Here is a 20,591-nt window from a genome sequence, read left to right as displayed (position 1 = left end):
AGCTGCAAATACACTAAGCTTCCATGTTTGGAAAAAGGATGGTTAGTGGTTACAGCATGTGACACGAGTCAGGAGCTCTTGTTTGTGTTCCTGACTCTGCACAGCTGCCAGGTCAATTTTCTCCTCCTGATTGGGTGTTCAGGCAGGCACACTTTTTACAAGAAGGGAGTAGAAGAGTCTCTGCCTGCCCCAGGATCCCCTCCCACGCTCCAGACAGAAAGAAGCACCAGAGGAAGAGTCCTTACCTTGTCAGCAAAGTGCTTGATGATAAAAGCTTTATTTGACAGGCGTGGTTTTTCAAAGAGGGCACATTTATTCAAATGAGTATTGTACAGTTTTTGGGCCCAAGAGTCATCTGAGCCCTTTGGCATCTGCAAAGGAGAATACAGAGCCATTTAAAATACCTTGAAAACTTTTCAGCAGCAAAAGAAACCAAGATGGGGGACAACACTTTGTGGTTTGCTTTCAAATTTCATCTCCTTCCCTTTCCAGGACTGCCATAAGCAAGGAAGCAGTAACCAGCTGTGTGCTTGCCCGCTTTCACACTCGGCAGCAGGTGTAGCTGCTGTGACACAACACTCCCAGCGTCACACACCTGAAGGTGGGGAACCCAGAGGCTCGTTATCTGACTGAGCAGAACTCATCCACTACGATTAGAGATTTCTTGTGATGCTTTGTGATACACAAGAACCCCAAGCTGGGTTTCCACTGAAGCAGACACCATGGGCCACCCTCTGTACGTGGCCTGGCATAAACCAAGATAAAAGGCAAAAGGTGGGACACAAAGCGAGAGGCAATTTGGGGAAATCTGACAGGACCACAGACTACACTTGCTGTGTTTGGGAAAGAGAAAGTTGCCTAAGTCAAAACAAAGGTTGATCAGAATCCCAGGAACAGATACAGATACATGATGGAGGGGAAGGGGCAAAAAGTCTGACTAAACCCATTTTTTCTTCTCCTGTAGTTGCCAATTCTGTTTGTATGTTCTCCAAATCCTTTCACCACCAGTGTCAAAATGACTGGTTGTCTGCAGATGACTTTTCCTGTGAGGGCCCAGAGGCAGGACAGCTGATGACCTCTTCCTCTGTGAAAGCCCTTAAACACACACCTTGCACTCCTCATCCAACAGATCCAGAACTCCCATTTTGGCCTCTATGAGGTTGATGCAAGGCTGATTGTCATAGAAATCAATCAAGGTCCATGGTATTTGTTCCTTCATATATTCTTCTTGTTCCAGCTTAAAGACATGCTACAGGGCAAAAAGAAAAGATTTTTACTCTGAAATAAAATGCAGATTAAATACATCGAACTCTCAGCTGAATTCCTCTTGGCACATGAATCCAGGTTGTCAAGTGACACACTAGTTGAACTGAATAAACCCTTTAACAAGTAAGTGCATGAAAAATAAATTAACCTTTTTTCCTGGCCTAAAAACAACAGACTAAATTAAAACATTCCATATTCTCTGAAAATAAGGTCTATTTTTTCCAATCTTTTTACTATATTGTCCCACAATTACTATAAGCTCCTTTTTCTTACAAAAATCCAACACAAACCGCAGAAAAAGCTTCAAGTGCAGGAACAGCGACTTATAAAGTGGGATGTGCCATGCTTTTATGATTTGAAAGTTATGAACACTGCTCTATTTCAAGTCAAATTTCACTAAAAATACTTTTTTGCTTCCTTGTAAAAGAACAGAGCTCCATTTCCTCTTAAATGGTTGCAGATTTTTTTTTCTAAGATGACGCATTGCATTAAAATTTACTCTTCAGCAAAAAACTTGCAAGAATGACTCCAGGAGTATTAGCACAAGAAACCCTTTAAGCAAAATTCTGTGACAGATTTATCTGGCACGAAGATCAATAACCATGTACTTGTATATTTATTCAAAAATATCATCACAAACAACCTGCACAGCTTTAATGAACAGAGCACAGGAGATGAATTAAAACTCCAGGAAGAAACAGAATAAGATATTAAAAAGGCAAACTGTGGTTTTAACAGCACAAGCGCTCTAAAAAACCAAAAAGACTGCTGACTCCAGTTATTTCTGACGACGTTTCATCCCCCATTTGCAGTTTTCTGCACACTTAACGCTGCTGTGTCAGGCAGGCCCACGCTGGGAGCATGCCCCACCACCAGCACCAAGCAGCAGGTCTGGGTGTCACCTGTCCTGCGGCGCTGTCCCCAGCTGCCCCGAGCGCAGTGCACAGTTCCCCCAGCACACATCTGCCAGCCAGCAGCAGCAAACTACCCTGACAAAGCAGTTGTATTTCAGTAGCCTAACACCATCCTTTCCCATGCAGCGCGCCTTAACCGTGCCCATGGGAGCCATTCCCACCCCGCCGCTTAACAGCCGTGTTACACCACGAGTAAATTCCTGACAGGAAAGCCAATGGCAGCGTTCTGTTGGCGAGTCACATCTAACCCAAGACCTGAAAGAAAACAGAAACCCATTTCTTCAGTGTGAAGGACCTAGCAACTGGGTGGTGAAAAATGCCTTCAGACCTCATTCTCCCTGTGTGCTGTGGGTGCCAGGAAGGGGCAGGGTGGTCCGGCTGTCCCCAGGCAGCCTGTCCTCAGTCAGGCTTGGGCCATCCCAGGTGGCATATGAAAGGTTTGCTGGCTGCCACCAGACACAAGGCTTTCATTTAAAGCAACCTCCACCCCTGCACTTGCACGGCAGCCCAACAGGTCTGTGTCCAGCAGTGCTGGGTTTGGTAGCTTCACAGGGCACCAACACAACAGCCCCCTTGCTCCTTCCTTCGTGCTTACAGCAACAGCATGAGAGGGAACACAGGGACAGTGATCTTTACTAAACAAGCAAACCTTTACAGCTCTTACAGTGACTAGATTTTGCTGTAGAGCTGAGAAAACTCCAAGATTTTTGTGCCAGTTACAACATCCTGCTCATGGAGTTGAATCCAGCCTTGCCCTTATCAACATGGAAAGGGCATGTCGGGCCAGAAAGCCCAGCACCCTGCTTACTCCCCAACACACTGGGATGAACAGGGGTGCAGGGGAGCCAGTCCTGTGAGCACACACTAGGAGGAAGCTACGCTCACCAAGAGAGCTCAGAGCCATGCCGGTGCCGCAGCAGAGCCTAGCAACAGACCCGGCAGAAATAACTCGCCTCATCATTATGCAGGTAAGATACGTAATTGCAAACGTCACTAAGGCTGAGGAGAGAATCGTGATCTCTCCGGAGGAGGGGGAAGAGGTGCCTTCTGCCACACGTCATTCAACTCCAGGATGCAACTGAAAAGCCTCAAAAAATAACACCAGGGGAGGAAGCGCGGGCGGCAAATCTCCAGCAACGGAGCCGTGCTCCCCTCTGCCCATGCAAGGGCTCTCGGAGGTTACGGAGACACCACTAACTCCAACTTCATCCACACGGTGCTCTCACTGACAGGCAATCTCAGGGTCTTAATTGCCAAGCGCTGCTTCTGTCTTATAATTGTTACTGTGATCGGAATTTCAAATAGTCCCAGAGCAGCAGTTAGTCATAAAATCTATTTCTAGGAGATAGTCGATCTTTCCCCATCCCTCAAAGCCCACGGCCAGGACAGCTGGTTAATAGACTGAAGGAATTCATCCTAACCACTGGGGACCCAATTAGCAGAACGGACTTGGGAGAGGAGAAAGGGAAGAGGAAATGCCAGTCATTTCCTACTTACCATATTGAACTGCTGCTGCAGTTTTTCGTTGGCATAGTTGATACAGAACTGTTCAAAGCTGTTGATTTCGAATGTTTCAAATCTAAAATATGCATATACCCAAAATTACTAGTGTAGTGAAAAAAAAAAAAAAAGATTAAATGATCCAGAAATTTTAAATTCCCTCCCTCCAGTTAAACTCATTGAATTATTTCAGGCATAAATAACACAATCAAGCAACAAAACACACAGGGAAATGGCAAATTGCACTACATGGGCAATTCCGTGATGTTCCCTCTCTAGGCAGGGATGAGGAACTCAGGGAAAAGACTTATGCTCCTGGAGAGCACATTAGTCATCTTTGTCCTCTCAGTAAGTGCCACCTTGGAGGAATCATGAGAAGACAATTCCCTTGCAACTTTCCACAATGCAATGCATAAGTGAACTATCAACAGTAAAAATCTGAAATCCCACTATAAATGTCAAAGTCATGACAAAGATCTTAGATAGCATGTCAAAACTAAACACCTACTTCCTTCAGCTGGAATAAGCTGCTGCTAAGGGTTTGGGGGTTTTTGTGTAATCCATGCAGCACTACATGATAAAGACAAAGACGCTTTGCAGTCAGGTAATTACGTAAGAGTGTTATATCTCTGACAAAAACTCACCCGTAGATGTCCAAGACCCCGATGAAAGAATGCTGTTTTACAGTAGCGTGAAGGGCTTTGTTCACGTGATCTACAATCCAGTTAAAGAGATTAGCATAGATATGTTTGGCAAGTGCATCTCTGGCATTGATGGCATGAAGTTTAGATATTGGCTTGATGTAGGTTTCAGTGGCAGTGGCGAGCTTCCTATGGCAAAGCCAGTGGGCCATCTCCTCATACTCCACACCCATGAGGTCACAGAAGATGGTGAGGGGTTCATGCTTGGGCTAATAAAAACAGTCTCATTAGGTCTTGAAACAATATTACCAATAGTAAGCATACAATCATGCAACCAGAGGAACTGCCTGCCTGCAGTGATCCTACAGTAAGTAAGGAGTAGCAGCTTCCTCAGCTCTTCTTCCTTCAAAACGTAACAAGTTCCCTATCCACTTAGCACATTCACATCGCTGAAGTAAATTAGCAGATAAGTTTCCCCAAAGGCTTTTAATTTTACTTTACTTGCGTTCACCAAAATGCTTCACACAGGGAACCCGCAACCTTCAGAAAAATGAACCACTGCCTTCACAGGAATGGACTTGGCATTTTGAATTCTTACAGCTAACTATCTCAGACCAAAAGGACAATAGCTCCTGAGCGCTGCTCTCATATGCCCACAGACATCCATGGCAGGGAGTGACAGGAATGGAGCATCACAGCACATGCCAAGAAAGAAGAGGAAGTGTGGAAAGGCTTTAGTGCTCTGGTCTCAGCACTTACAGTATTTTTCTCAGTGAATTCCTAGGAAAAACACTAAGAGATTGCAGCACACAAATGTTGTTCTCTAACTCTCAAACTGCACTGTACAAGCAAAAACATTGGCCTTTGTTTAACTGGGTAAAATCAGCCAGCAAGGCTTGCATGCTGAGATGGGTATATAAGAATTCTGCATAAAAACCCCTGCAGTGCATGTACCACTTGATGAGCTAAGGTACTACACCTTGTGACTAACATGCAAACTGATCACCAGCAATCAAGGAGGACAGACAGGTCTTTTCTCCTAAGGAACTCCCTTATCACTGCTTCCTCATCACACTCCCTTGCACCCAGCAGCTCAACAGTACACTGACAAACAGTGTCTTGACAAGGACAGGCTGCAGAGGACTGTTACTACGTGTCCAGTAGCTTCAGGGTACATCAGCTTTATCTGTCTATTTCCACATCCTTCTGACTTCTCTGGGGCTTCTTCCAGTCCTTACAGCATGTAGGTCCCATGGCAGTGCTGTTACACCTCCAAAATCCAGTTAGCTGAGCACGTCTTACTGGTCAGGAGGCAGTGATAAAGTAATAATAATGATGATGATGAACACTGCACAAAAGAGTGTCACATTAGGGTTGCTCAAGCTGACATTAAACTGATTCATTCACATTGCAGCACACAGAGCCCTTTGCTGAGCTCCCTGAGGCACCACTATTTCATCACCACACCAGAGCATCCCCAGCAGAGCACAGAGCTCTGGGATGACACAGCTCAGGTAGCAATGCCATTGAGCAGACATTCATCACTGCCTGCTGGGTGTTGTCACATCAGGATAGGGTTGCACAGGAACTTGCAGCTTTGTACTTGCTCAGTCAGGGTGATTCCTGCATGGGAGATAACTCATCACAACACAGGCAAGCTCATCATGTCCTGAGGTTCATCAGCTTTCCACCTGTGATCACTAAATGAGCTTTCTTTGAAGTGAAAATGTTTTTAAGACACACCAAAGAGCCAGACCATTGCTGTGGTTTCCATTAGATTCCATGGACAGGCAGTGTCAGACCTGGCCCCATGAAGGACCCATTCTCAGCTCCGAAAACTGCCACTGCAGATTCTTGAGAAAAGGACTGAGAGTGACATGAGGAAAGAGCCCTACAAGTGTTGCTATTATTTGAAACAAGAGAAAGAGGAAGTCCAACAGGAGACATTCAAAGGAATGCAAAGGGAGAATCATCACAGAATTAACTGGGTTGGAAGTGACCTTCGAGACCATCAAGCCCAACCCTTGATCCACTCCCACTGTGATTACTAGATCATGGCACTCAGTGCCACATCCAGCCTCATCTTAAAAACCTCCAGGGACGGTGAATCCACCACCTCTCTGGGCAGGCCATTCCAATGCCTGATCGCTCTCTCTGTAAAGAACTTCTTTCTAATATCCAACCTAAACCTCCCCTGGCAGAGCTTGAGCCCGTGCCCTCTTGTCCTGCTGCTGATTGCCTGGGAGAAGAGATCAACCCCCACCTGGCTACAACCTCCTCTCAGGGAGTTGTAGAGAGTGACGAGGTCACCCCTGAACCTCCTCTTCTCCAGGCTAAACAACCCCAGCTCCCTCAGCTTCTCCTCACAGGACTTGTGCTCCAGTCCCTTCACCAGCCTGGTTGCTCTTCTCTGGACCTGCTCCAGCACCCCAATGTCTTTCCTGAACCGAGGGGCCCAGAACTGAACACAATACTCCAGGTGTGGCCTCACCAGCACTGAGTACGGGGGAAGGATCACTTCCCTCCTCCTGCTGCCACACTGTTCTTGATGCAGGCCAGGATGCCATTGGCCTTCTTGGCCACCTGGGCACACTGCTGGCTCATGTTCAGCCTCCTGTCAATCAGCACCCCTAGCTGGTCATTGTGAATCCAAAGAAAACAAGGCTGTTTTGCTTCTTATCTCCAGAATATGGACTTTGGTAAGAAGCCTTGGCCCTCACTGAAAGAGGAGGGTTTTTCAAATCAGACTATGTAGCTCTTGTCACTGATCTCCACAAAGGCCAAAAAGAACCATGACACTTACATGAGTCACAAAAATCATATCTGTATATCCTATGCTCATGTTTAGACATCCCAGAGGACTTTGTGAAGCATTTGCCTTGCAATTATTTAAGACACTTTGGCATTTAATGTCAAGAAAACCCCATCCAGCAAAGCATTTACTGTGCGCAGGGAGGATATTTATGTAGGAATATAAAGATCTAGACACCTGCTCAGGACTTCAAAGCTGGCCTGTCTGGTAGACTTTTCTAGGACAGATCAATTACAGTTATAACAGTATAACCACTGTTAGACAACAGAGAGTACTGTCTAAAGCCTCTAAACTGAGAAGAGTTGAATCCATCTGCAAAAAGAACTGTGAAAATGTTAACAAATTAGAAATAAACACACTCCTTTCATTTTCACATTATTATTCTTATTCAGAAGAGGTTCCTGCAAACAAGCAGAAGGCAGAAATGTCAGAGTGGAAAGCATACCCTTCAGCTCATCTACTACTCACAGGAACAGTGCAGCTGTCAGAATCCCGTGATGCAAACTCCACGTTGCCCAAGTGAAGGATGCCAGCAAGGATTCGAAAAATTCCCATCTGGTAGGAATCACTAATCCCTGAAAAGGGATGAATAAAATGTTTTGAATGGAGAGAGCTGCACTTGATGAAAAAATTTATTAAGGAGAGAAAAGCAGTGACCGCTGTGTGTGACTTTGATATTTGACAGAACTGATTGGCTCCACTTCTATTAAAAACATTTTACAACCAGATGAAAAAATATCCATTAAAATGAACCATTTAATTTGCTGTATCAAAGTGTTTTGTCAATGACCTCCAACACTGTATATGCTACACCAAGGGAATTCACCATTTATATTCACATAATGTGTGCTCCTCCTACACTAGATTCATGATTCCACTGCAATTTAAATACCTCCTTAATGCAATACAAGTATCTCAATCACAAAGTTTATCAAACTCTCCTGTTTTTAAACACAACAGAATATGAAGAAAATATACATAAACAATGTAGAAAACACCTGCAAGTATATCAGAATTGGGACATGACTGTGTTTTACAAATTACCTAGCAAAGTGCAGGCCTGCCTCGTGTTTACCATTTCCTTAGCATCATCAACACCATCAATCACAGGGCTTCCACCTTGCTTCGTATAGTGAAAGTAATTTGCATTCCCTGTAATAGAAAAAAGCATACATTGTACACACATTGATGCAGAAATTCAGAGCACATCTGTAAAGCTGTGTCATGATTAAGCTGCTCTTGGCAGAATCCACGATTTGACATGTGTCAGTATGTTTTTGCCTTCTGGCTCATAAGACATGTTTATTCTAAAGATTTTTTTCAAGATTTAACAGTGCAAGTAGGTATTGCTAAGCTATCTGATTCCTATTCTCTACCTTACCTTGGTTCAGACTTCCACACCTGTGGAATAATCACTTGGGAAGCAGTTATCCTCCAAGTCTGAGCCAAGTGGCAGGTGCAGAGCTGACAGCAGCAGCACTTTGGAGCTATGTGGCAGGCATTATGCTATTAATGCATCAGGATATTGCATAATATATTTTGCCCATTTTCTTCTCTAATTTATGGTCTGGCTCACTCTTAGGAGTGTCTGTGATCCCTTCTGGCTGAGAAGCCGTGGTTGGAGAACGGAGAGCTTCTTACCACTCGGGACAGCACTGGGCTCCACTGGGAGAGCAGTAGTTCTCCTGGGTGCTGTGTAAATTCCTAGGGTTTCAGTGGCCATGCTTCCAGCTGCACTAAAAGACTCCTTTTCTTCTGATCTGCTAAGGCTCCAAGAACGCTCAAAGAGAAGTCTGCTAAATGGCTTCTTTAGTTATAATGACATCAGTTCCTTTCTTTCCTGTGTCAGCAGATGTGAATCTTAAATGTGCCAGGATGGTGCAGAAGAGCAGAGAAACACTTTAGAACTATATTTCAGAAACCAGCACTGACAGGCTGTGCAGTTTTCCCCCTATGAAACTGACTTTTAAAAATACACAAGAAGACTGAAATTTATACTGAATTTTTAAAATGATAAGGTGATTGCCAGTCTTAAGGTCATCATCATGCCTTTCTTTTACAAAGCACCAATTCCTGTCAAATGAGCATCCTTTCCTTTATTAACATTTTGATTTGAAAAATGAAAAATTTCACTTATCAGTTTTGGGATCACCAGGTTAGCAGAGAGGGTAAAGTAATTGTTGGTAACAGCCTAAGTGAAAGTATGTAGATGCAAAATAAGCTTTTTCAGATGCTTATATGAGAAAGGGTAAAATTCTCTAGTGGTTGGAGCAATGGAAAAAAGGTTTTAAAGGACCAAGAGAAGAGAATTTCACTCTCTCCACTGGAAAACTACTCTGAAATCCAGGACACAGCAAGTCCTAGTGATTACAGCTGCAGTGTATTAGAGTCTGCTGAATAACCAAATCTGTTACTTTTATTTTAACAGAAAACACCAAAGTTTGAGCTCTGCCATTTTAGATATTTTTGATATATTTTAGTATTTAAAGGTTTAAGAGTTTGGAATTTTAAAGGCAGCAATTCTTTTTTGGCTTTTTGGCTCAAAAAGGTCAGAGATGCTGCTTTGTTCCTACAATCCCACAACACAATGAACATGAATTTCGTACCTAATCGTAGAGTTTTAAACTCAGGTAATGCTGCAGAGGCACAAAGCTGGTAAAAGATGTGGTAATTTCTCTCCTCTTCTGCCTTTAAAAAGAAAGGGATTCATTATTTTTCACCACTTAACAAGTGGCAGAAACAAGCATGAGCAGGATGAATTACTATGTATAATGCTTTCTCTAGCAGTACATTAAGAGCACAGTAGCCGCATGGAAAAAGGAAAGATAAATCAGCATCTATCATTTCCTTCTTGGTTAATTTAATCCATTTTCAACAGCAGGAAGCATGCAGACATTTTCACTTGCAAAAAAAAGTATGATTTCACTTTTCAGAACTGTGGATTACTATTAAATATAGATCAGGATTCTATGGGTGGGTGAAATGATCATACTTAAAAGCTTTTCATTTTCCAAAAATAACTAATACCATTCACCTCAGCATTTAGAGTAAGCTGGTAAAGGGAGTATCTTCCTTACCAAGGCAAAGCTTGAATTTTAAAATGAAGGACAAACACAGCTCAGAAGGTTATGACTCATGACCAACACCATAATTCTGAACTTAAGCTTCCAAAGTTCATAACTTCAAAGGAAAAAAAAAAAAAAAAGAGAAGCACTCTCTCCCAGCTAAACCATATGCAATAAGTCTCTCTTATTTTTAAAATATACGACAGCACGTCATGTAACATCCCCACACAGTACAGACTGTAATTATTATTTTTATACCTTTACGCAGCCAGTCAAGGATCAGTCCACTTTTACTGAGCTCTAGACTGTAAGGTAGGCAAAGATGGAGAGGAAGCCTGGGAGATGGTGGATTGGATCAAGTTTGAAATAACAAAATGAAGAGATTACATCAGTATTACCTGAAACACCACTCTTGATTTTTCCAAGAGGTAAGTTCTCATGTTAGCACCAATGATTCGATACCTCTTATCAAAACCAATTTCAATGTATTTCCCAAAGCGACTGCTGTTGTCATTCCTTGTAGTTTTGGCATTTCCAATAGACTGAAAAAAGGGAATAAAGTGAAGGTTAGACAGCTTTTAGAAATTATCACATCTATTTAATCATCTACATGGCTCATAAACACTTACAAACATTAATCCAGTCCTCATTTAAAAATAATCAAGAATTTAATAAAGAGTAATCTCTACCTGGTCAACAAGTTACACCAAAACATGGTTATTTCACTAATGCAAGATCGGGAGCTGATCTTCCTAGCAATTATTTCAGTTCCACATCATCTCATTTTCCAGCTAAATATCCTTCATTGCTCTCAAAAGTCTTTGGAAGGAAATAAAGAGTCTAACAGAAAGCTCACATAAATACAGATTTTTTCCAAGGACCTAAAAATACTATAACAATTATTCCACCTCTATATATTCATACATGTAGGTGTACAGATATATGTATAGCACTTACAACCTCTGTAGATTTACCTATCATAAACCCATAATCAGCAAACAGCCCCTCTGTTCTGCTGGGCTAACAGTTTGTTATTATTATTACTCTCTAATCACCACATTCCCAAGCTACTTCTACAAACATATAATTTAAAATCATCAATATTTACTGTGTGCCTCTGCATAATCTAAACATTAATATGCCCAATCTGATGTAATTTGCCTGAAACTGAATCCCTTCCATCGCAGTTTGGTCACTGACCCAGAAATATCCTTCAGTGCTGCCCTTTGTGACTTACTTTCTCAGATTAATTCAGTGCAGCTTCATACACAACAAACAGTATTTCATGCATTTCCTCTGTAGTTCATGTCTTGGGAAGCCCAGGGCAAATAGTGACTGTGGTTCCTACGTGGTCTTGGTGCATGTCTGCCTTACCTCATCAGCATCAGGGTTCACCCCACAACAGGTACCAGCTGGACGTATCAGACCTCGAGGCATGCAAATCACACGCTAAACTTCTAAGAAAGGCATTTTCTATTCTCAATCAGACCACGGTTTAGACATGACATAGTAATTCACCTTCCAAAAAATTCCTAAAGATATCTCTGTATCAAAAGGAATGGCATTTGGAGTAATTCAGGTGGAGCACACTGCCTTTTATCACGTGCCACTGTGTGTATGTTATCAAGCACCTAACTCTGAGGTGCACCATAATTGTACCCATGTCCTAGTTTCCCAGTTCACGTAGCCATCCACAGGAACTTTGTACTGAAATAAACTTGAGAAAAACAAATGAGAGCAAGCAGCACAGCTGAGTATCCCAAATCTGCAAGGAAAAGGCCAGTGAATGGGTCAGTGCCAGCTGGTACAGCCTGGAAAGTGGGAATTAGACAGTCAGAACCCCATGACAGCAGCAGCAGCACACACACCCAGCCAAGCAGATGTCAAAGTGGGCATCAGATGGGCAGTGGCTGTAAAAGATCTGGGAACAAACTGCATCTCTGCAGTTCTAAGCAATACTGAATTCATTCAAACTGAACATACTCTAACTGCATTCTTGTGTTTTAAAATTATTGCTCCTGTGATATATTTTGTTTTTGGTGGGAGCAGTATAATATTACAATATTTTCAGAAACCAATTATTGCTTTGAAAGGTATTACTGATAAAAATAGTTAAGAAAGCCTTTGGGATTATAAGATTGCTTACTAGAGTACACATGAAGCTGTACCATTAGCACAGCTATAGAGGGCAACAAGGAATGAGAGGCAGGAAACTACATATAAACATGTTTTAAGACTTGTCAATTTTTATATTTGCAATAGGAAAAATGTATATAGCTACTGACTACAAAAGTAATCACTTAAATAGTTGCTAGAAATGTACAGTGGTCTCGACATTACAGAGTATTTGGTAGGCAAAAATGATGTGAAATTCTGAGACTAATTAAGGTAGCTCATAAAATACTGATGTTTAGGTTGTTCAAATAGAAATTAAGAAATAAAATTACCTTCTGCTCCTAAGTTTTTACAGTCAGCTTAGCAAATGAGGACTTTCCTGTTTCTAAAATCAGTTACTCATTTTCTTCCTAAAATATATATGTTAATTTGTGTTTCTACTTATTTATCAACTGAAGAATTCAAAACATTAATTATGCTATCAGAGTCTGTCTCAACATTAGATTTTACAACACTCACTTTAAAGCTTATTTAAAGTTTAAGTGTTGGAAGTTAAAAGGATAACTTTCATCCAATTACAATAATCTTTGAAGTAATTGAAATATATATTTATATATATATCCATGTTCATGAAATTGTTGTTATCCCAAGAAAATAAAAATAAATCATCATCATTGATTTTTAGTGAATGAAAAAAGGTATGGATGGAAAGCTCACTTTTACTCCTCAACTTCCTTGCTTTTTGGAAATTAACTCAATTAGTGTTTGAGCTGATGGCCCCTGACTGGGAGGTGGGGTCCAAGGAGCGAGAGAGGAGAGAGTAGGATGTTTGCTTTAGGTTTTGAGACCAAACAAAAGAAGTGGTGAAGGAAAACCTGTAGGAAGTTTGTATTTCACCCAGCAAACAGCCAACCACAGACCCGTCCTGCAGAGCCTCTTACCAGAGCTGGCCCTTGGCAGGCTGAAGGTGAGGATGTGGTCACCTGCCTGGCCCCAGAGACCACCACCACGGGGGGCAGGTGAGGCAGAAGGGGCCCTCAGCACCCCTATTATCCACACACCGAATCTCAGCGTGGCCCTGGATGCTGTGTTGCACTTACTGCAAACACTGGAGCAGTGCAAGGTGTGCTCTGGGCTTAGCTCACACCTCCAGCACTGTCACTGCTCCCCAGCCTCTGGGGCAGGTCCAGCTCCAGGCAAGGTTCAGCTTCCCTGGCTTCTTCCCATAGCTGGACATTTGGATGAATCACTGCACATCACAGCTTGTTTTATCACACAGAAGCTTCAAAACACCACACAGCACCACAAACCAGGCACTTTTACCTTGAGACAGACACACACAACTGTGATGGGGCAGCTATAGTTTGAGTATCATGAACTCCTTGTGCCAGGAGGAAAGAAGGAATAAAACATAGTTCATTTTTTAAAATACCTGAGAAAGAAAACAATGGCAGCTTTTGGCATTTCAATTTCACTGCATGCAGTCTATTTACTAGTAATACTTCACAAAACTGCACAGAGATGCCCAACATCTACCAGGTGGTCCTAAGCATTTTCTTAGGCTGTCCATAGGCATGAGTGCGTGTGTGCCTATGGGCAGTGATACTTCTCTTGAGAAATCCCCCCAAGACTTTCTGATGAATCATTTCTTAATGTAGTTCCTTGACTTCAGCCACAACTTGAATCTGCACACATAGGCAAAACCACAAGAAACAATTCAGATAAGGCTAAGAAAACTTTTCTGCTTGGCCATGAGATAAGAATTACAACACCTCCTGAGTTTCCCAGAGAACAGGGATCCTGAAGCAGGAGGAACTGTACATGTCCTCTCACAGTCTATTGTCAGCACCTGTGCTCCCAAGCCAATGGCTCTGGGTCTTCACTACACTTAGTTACACAAATTTCCAGAACTGAAACACTAATCTGAGGTAATTATAGCAAAATTATGTCTTCTGATATGTTTTTCTCCTCTGAAAAGACACTATACATCCCATGAAACTTTGTTTTCTCAGTCTCTCCTGATTTTATTTTCTAAAATTTAACATTTGCTTTACCTAACAACTCTCTTCACTCAAATGTATAACCTACCTGCCCCAATGTGTGATGTACATATTCAGTGGGTAAGACCAAAACTTTTATCCTCTTTGGAATTTTACACACAAACCCAGTCTTCTGCAATTGTATTTGTCCAGCAGTCTGGGAACTACCAGTGTTGCAAAGCCAAAGAGATTTAAAGCAGTTTTCACATAAAAATTACTTTGTTATGTAAAGTACATTAACAACACTGAAACATTACCTCCCACCTTTTCTCAGTCTTTCATAAATGCTACACTAAATGATGCCTAAAGCATCTCCTCGTAAATGGATGAAACACAAAATTTTAATATAAGTTTATAATATATATGTTTTTAAAAGTATGGATTGCTCTCTCTGTTGAATGCTTATGTTAGACCCAGAATAAATGCAGCTGGGGGGGTGGGGTTAGTGCTGTAGCTCTCTTACCTCCATGATGGGGTTGGAGGCCAAGACTTTCTCCTCAACATTGGCTTCACTGGCAGATCCACTGACCGTGGCAAAGTACCTCATGGCATACTTAGCAGAGACAGTCTTTCCAGCTCCAGATTCCCCACTGACAATGATCGACTGATTTCGCTCATCTCTGAAACACAAAGACAAGTTAATTCCCAGCTGCTCTCTCAAGGACACTTTCTGCATCCCCAGCTTGGCAACAACCCCTCCACCACAAATGTTAGGAAAACAGCGATAAGGTAAATGCACGTGGCAGAGACAAGGCAGTTAGTTACCAAGCTGCCTGAATGGCTGACTGGACTGCCTTCAACCAGGATGCTCCATCAGGATGGATGGATGCTGGACAGCCCAGCCAGCCAGCAGAGCTGCTTTAGAGAACCTGGCTACACAAAGGACCTGTTACCACTATTCACTAGGTGCTTCTGCAGCTACTTCTATCCAGAGGCTGTGGTATAGTGCTCCACTAAATTATCAGTGTTCATTAGTAGAGATCATGAATGCCATCTTACAGATAGAGAAATCAACAGCAGAGTCAGCCACAGAAACTTTTCGTCCTTCTGATCTAATCACCAGCTTTTCCCAGAATTGTTCTGGATCTGAAAAATTCAAGCATGGCTGTTCAGGACACAAATAGCAGCTCTGGAGTGAAGACAGTCCCTTTGTTGTGAAACAATTTATTTTCCTTTAAAAAAACTCCATTTGCTACTAAAACAATTTTCTCCAAACTCAAAGAGCATAAACCCCAACTGTATGACTAAACAACACTTTACAAAAAAAAAGGAGAGAAATTAGCATTTATAGAGCCTGACACTTTTAAAATAAAGACCACATTTGCTTTATATAGTATTTCACATTTTCAATGCAAACGAAGTTAAAATGAAAGATATTTCAAATTACTCCTTGAGCTGGGTGAGTTTAACTCTATCCTAAATACTGAAAAGTAGAGAAAGGAGGAATGATGCTTTCCCCCAAAGCTTTGTAGAGCTGGGACTGAGAGTACAGCCAGGCTGCAGATCAGGTTGCCCTTACAGCACAGAAACTGTGAGCAACATTTCAGGGACACACATATTCAGGCAGCACATACACAACAGGACCTGCAATGTTTGCTGAGGCCATCAGTAAATGCTATTTGGGGAACAAAGACATTTGCATGGAGAAACTGTCTGTGGTTTCTGTGTACCCTAAAGGTCCTCCAGAAGATCTGTGATTCTATTACTGGGATGGTAAAAAAAAAAAAAAAAAAAAGCTGCTGATGAAATGTTGAAGCTATTTATCAAACATGCATAAATTAGACATGTTCCTTTTCTGTGTGATGTATAGGCAGCCTGTCCATCTTAGTCAGAACGAGTGGTTTTGTCTCAAATTGGTGTTCCAGGTGACATGTCATGCTTATGAACCTGTTGGTATCCCTACATACCATGAGCCCCTAATACAAACTGGATCATGCATCCATAGCATATGTCCCTTAGCAGGGTCCATGGCCATCAGAGGTGAGAGCCCCTCCTCCTCATCGCTTTCTTCCTCTCTTTCTCCTGGGTTCATGCAATCAGTACCTGTGGGCACAGGCTCTGGGTAACAACTATTTACAGATGGCGTTGCTGTTCTCAAGCTGCTACCTATCTTCAAAAACAATGACAAGCCCCCATGTAAGAGCACAGCTCCATCATCTACTTTGTGCTGCTCAAAGCCACAGGCTCAAGGAGCCTCTGGCTCTGTCACCCACCCCTGGGAGAGCCAAGGTGGCATTTGTTTAACCGAATGAAGCTATCAGTTGAGGCAAATTTTCCACATTTTGGTAAAAGGAAATTACTTTAAGTGGCTCAAATGCTGCTATAAATTTAATAGCAAAGTGTCAAGAAGATCCAAGCAACCTAATTTTACATTCTCAACTTCCATGTAACACATGCAATAGGTGTGAATGACTACAGCACAGTTCACACATTCATACACACCAAGATGCCAGTCTCAGTGGGAAAGCAGAACTGTTCAGCTTGATACTGGGTTTGTGTAGTCCAGGTTACAAAGACTGAACCACCAGAGATGCCAGCCTTGGCCACAGGTCTGATGTGACAGGGGCCATCACACCTCTATGCAGGCTCCTGAGGGAGGTCTGTGTATCTGGGATGATTTGCAGTAGCAGTGAAGATTTCCAGCTGGAAAACCTAGGAGAAAAATTCTTGTTTCTTCCCTATTCCCCCTCCCAGAGTCCATTAATGGTAGACAGAGATGTGCAGGAGAGAGCCTGTAGCTCTGCATGTCAGGAGACCTCCTGGTCAAATAGAGCAGCAGCAGGATGTGGGAGAAGTCCAACCAAATGCCCAACATCTAGGCTTAACTGGGACAACTGATGACGAACAATTTTCCTCTCCCACAGACAGTTCCTGAAGTGAGTCAAAACCAACCATTACTTCATAGGACTGGCACTACTCTCTCTTTATTTCTCATGTGCTCTTTCAAATAGAAAAACATTCCACACCATTCTAAAATACGAAACTTCTGGTCTGATTTCAGGAGTTGCCTAACACAGGAGACACCAACATTACAAGCTTTTCATTTGTAGATCACCAGTTTTGTTTCATGTATTAAATATCATTAAACATATGAAGCTCAAGTCCTATGAAATAGATCCTCTGATGGTTAAGCTTATTTTTAGCCTTGTTCCCAAAGTACAAAAGGCTTTCAGAAAACCAAGGAATGCAAACTCAGTACTACAGACTTCTGACAAAACTGTCAACAAAAAACAAACTCTGTTGCCAAGAGAGGAACAAGTAAAGGTGTCTCATCCTAACTGTCACATCCCTCAAGGACATGTGTGGGAGCATGGAAAGTGCACACTGGTTCCGCAGTTCCTACTCCCTTCTCAGGATCTCCATGTTTACAAAGACACTAATGAAAAAATGAGTTTGAAATAATTTCCCCTTAGGGATACTGTTGCTAATTAGCCTAGAGTTTCCTCCCCCATGTCATAAGACATGAAGATAAACTCTTCTCCTTAAGCACTCATTCATGTGCTCAGGAAAAAGGGATCCATTATTATATTACCGTGTAAGTACATATACACATTCCATAGATTTGCCTAGGGAAGATACAGCTCGCTCTGTGTGAGCTGAAAACATTGCTGCTGTCTCTTCTGCAATGACTCTCTGTGTCTGCAGCAGCTACAGCCATCACCAGAAACAAAAGGCTCCCTCAGCGTCCTCTTGCCAGCGCTCCATCCACGCTCAGGGCAGCTCTTGTCTTCAACAGGACATTAGTCCATTGTTTTGCTTTAACACACTGGAGTGGCCATCCTCTAGCATATTATTCTTTCTGCTTTTTGGCTGAGAGAAAGGAAAACACAACAAAACGCCCCAAGATCACACTCGACATTTAAAGGAGAAAGGACAATGCGACACAAACACCACAGCGGCAGGGGATGAGCTGTTACTGCCACAACCCCAGGGAAGACTTGCCTTGTGGATGTCCTACCACAGGCAGCAAGATTTTTAAGTCTTTCAAGAAGGAGGGTGGAGTGGTCCTGCCAGATAGCTGTGCCAGCTCAGTACAGGGTTCTTTATGTCATTAAACTTCAAAATTTAAAAGAAAAATAACAAGTAAACTAGAACCAAAATACCTCGGATAATGTATGAAACACAGTGAGAATTATTTGTAATGATTTGGTATAAGCAATGGTCCTTCCAAAATATAACCTCTGCTTACATCAAACTAAATTTCCACAGTCAGGCTGCATTAAAAACAAAACAAAATTTAAAAAAATGCCAAACAAAAAAAGGAAAAAATCCCCACAAAACAAAAGTAACATGCTCCCTGAGTTCTTTCTCAGGTATAAATAACACCTTTAGAATTATTTTTAGTTAAATCATTAGCCCCTGACCTTTGACTTGACATTTTGAGCACTTAACATGTCACCAGTCAGGAAAAAAAGCTATAATTAAAACTTTCAGCCAATGAAACAAGTAAGTAGGGCAGCAGCTTTATGTGACACCACTGTGCAGCCAGATGCCACAAGCCATTATCTGTGCAATACTTCATCTCCTTGCAGTTGCTTCTCTGCATAAAACACATAATTAGATGATTTTAAAATTAAGATGACTCCTGAATAGAAGGAACATTTTAATTATGCTTTTACAAACAGAAATGAGGAAAAGCAATCTGGGAGATGAGAGGTGGAGCAGTCGTCTTTCACCCCAACATGTTTAACAACCAGATCCTGGTATACAGAACTACATCACAGTGAAGCAATACTAAGCCAAATTATCCTGAAAAGAGGTGTTCAGCCCCAGCACACTGCAAGAGTTTGACTGGGAGCAGTTTACCACTCATGGAAACACCACACGTTATGCTCAGGCATTGGTCAGGATTACATTCAGCTTCTGCCATTTCTGAACAGTGCAGAAGAATAAAGGAATGACAAAACCACACTAAAACTTCCATTTTAAGATGACAGGCCCAGACATTTCACAAGCTGAAATGTGAAATGATAGGTTGAGATTGCTTGCAGTAGCAGGGGACCTGGTTCAGTAATCTTCTATATAAATTCTTTCAGCCTATGCTTTAAGAATCATGTGAGGGTAACAGCTATTTCTTGACAAATAAAAGAACGAGAACACCCTACAGAATAAATAACTGATAATTTAAAGTCCTGTTATCTATGACAAAAATAATGCAGAAACAGATTTTTGCATAGGCTGGTAATTTTTAAAGAAAATTTTGCTTTATCTACAAAATTCTGTCGACAGGCAATATGTTTATGAGGAAATTCACTGTCAGAGTGCCAAAGCAGAATATATGTAGACTTACCTAACTCCTGGGAGCTCGAGATTACAGCCTACATACCAGCAGGGCTTTTTCATGCTTTGAAAAATTGCTGCAAAATTTAACACTGAAGATAGCTTCTGCTCAAAAGAGGTTCAGCTTTGAGGAGAACAGAGTGCTGCAAACTGACTTGAGATACCTTACACACAGAAAAGGGTTTTGCAGATTATGAATGAAATGGCAAAGCACAAGGAACCAGCAAGTGATTTTAAGAAAAATAACCTTGCTTTCAAGAGGTGAAAACCACCTTTTGTTGACAATGTGCATATATCCTAATGCAATGTTTTTAACAGCACTGACTACTACTAACTTTGAATTCTGTATTTCATAGAAATCTATGGTAGATGAGCTCAGGATGAAGGAACTGCTACTCCCATGAGGCCACAGCTGTCAGATAAATTGGAAGCAAGAGCAGGACTGTCACTGGGCACCTTCAGTGTGTACAAAGTGCTGCAATAACACTGACTAATCATTGATAGCTGTCATCATCCAAAGCAGTTTTAATGATTTCAGTTGACCAATGGAAAAATTGAGGCAAAAAAGAAAAAACAGTGCAAGAAATGAAACATTAAAGTTACTAACATTAAAGGCAGGGTTGTCAATTTTCAAACAATTTTCATTCAAGATCACTGCACCCACTTAAGCTGGTTCCCACAAAAATCAAAACAGCTTACTGCATCAAAGCCATTACCTCCACAGCACACTGTCCAAACAGATCAGGATAATCAAGACATATAGACTGAAAAATCCCTACAGATATCTTTGTTTACCTTCTTCCTCTATACCAACCGAAATTTCCTCTCTGAAGCAGGAATGGTAAAACAGTTAAAAACCTCTCTATCAATAAGCATTTCAGAAGGGATTAAAGAAGCCTGGAGCTATTCAATTTAATCATCAAAGCACAAGATTGTTTTTGTGCTTTTTTTGCTTCCTA

At 41.8% G+C, this 20,591-nt stretch overlaps 1 protein-coding gene across 3 annotated transcripts in view; it reads right to left on the bottom strand.

Moving 5' to 3' along the window:
• Window positions 1–20,591, bottom strand: part of MYO5A (myosin VA) — a 99,732-nt gene that overhangs the window by 42,350 nt on the left and 36,791 nt on the right. For all 3 annotated transcript variants that reach the window (XM_050309045.1, XM_050309043.1, XM_050309044.1), the window contains exons 5-13: window positions 14,816–14,972; window positions 10,597–10,740; window positions 9,740–9,821; window positions 8,178–8,285; window positions 7,602–7,708; window positions 4,325–4,590; window positions 3,678–3,759; window positions 1,109–1,249; window positions 246–371 (exon numbers count right to left, since the gene is read on the bottom strand). In XM_050309045.1, the coding sequence (XP_050165002.1) occupies window positions 246–371; window positions 1,109–1,249; window positions 3,678–3,759; window positions 4,325–4,590; window positions 7,602–7,708; window positions 8,178–8,285; window positions 9,740–9,821; window positions 10,597–10,740; window positions 14,816–14,972 (1,213 nt within the window). The remainder of the gene's footprint in view (window positions 1–245; window positions 372–1,108; window positions 1,250–3,677; window positions 3,760–4,324; window positions 4,591–7,601; window positions 7,709–8,177; window positions 8,286–9,739; window positions 9,822–10,596; window positions 10,741–14,815; window positions 14,973–20,591) is intronic.

The sequence above is a fragment of the Myiozetetes cayanensis genome, unplaced genomic scaffold, assembly GCF_022539395.1.
Source record: "Myiozetetes cayanensis isolate MyiCay16 unplaced genomic scaffold, myiCay2020 scf14, whole genome shotgun sequence".
In the NCBI taxonomy this organism is placed as follows: Eukaryota; Metazoa; Chordata; class Aves; order Passeriformes; family Tyrannidae; genus Myiozetetes; species Myiozetetes cayanensis.
The sequence above is the reverse complement of the archived record's forward strand: the minus strand, read 5'-3'. Positions and strand labels throughout refer to the sequence as shown.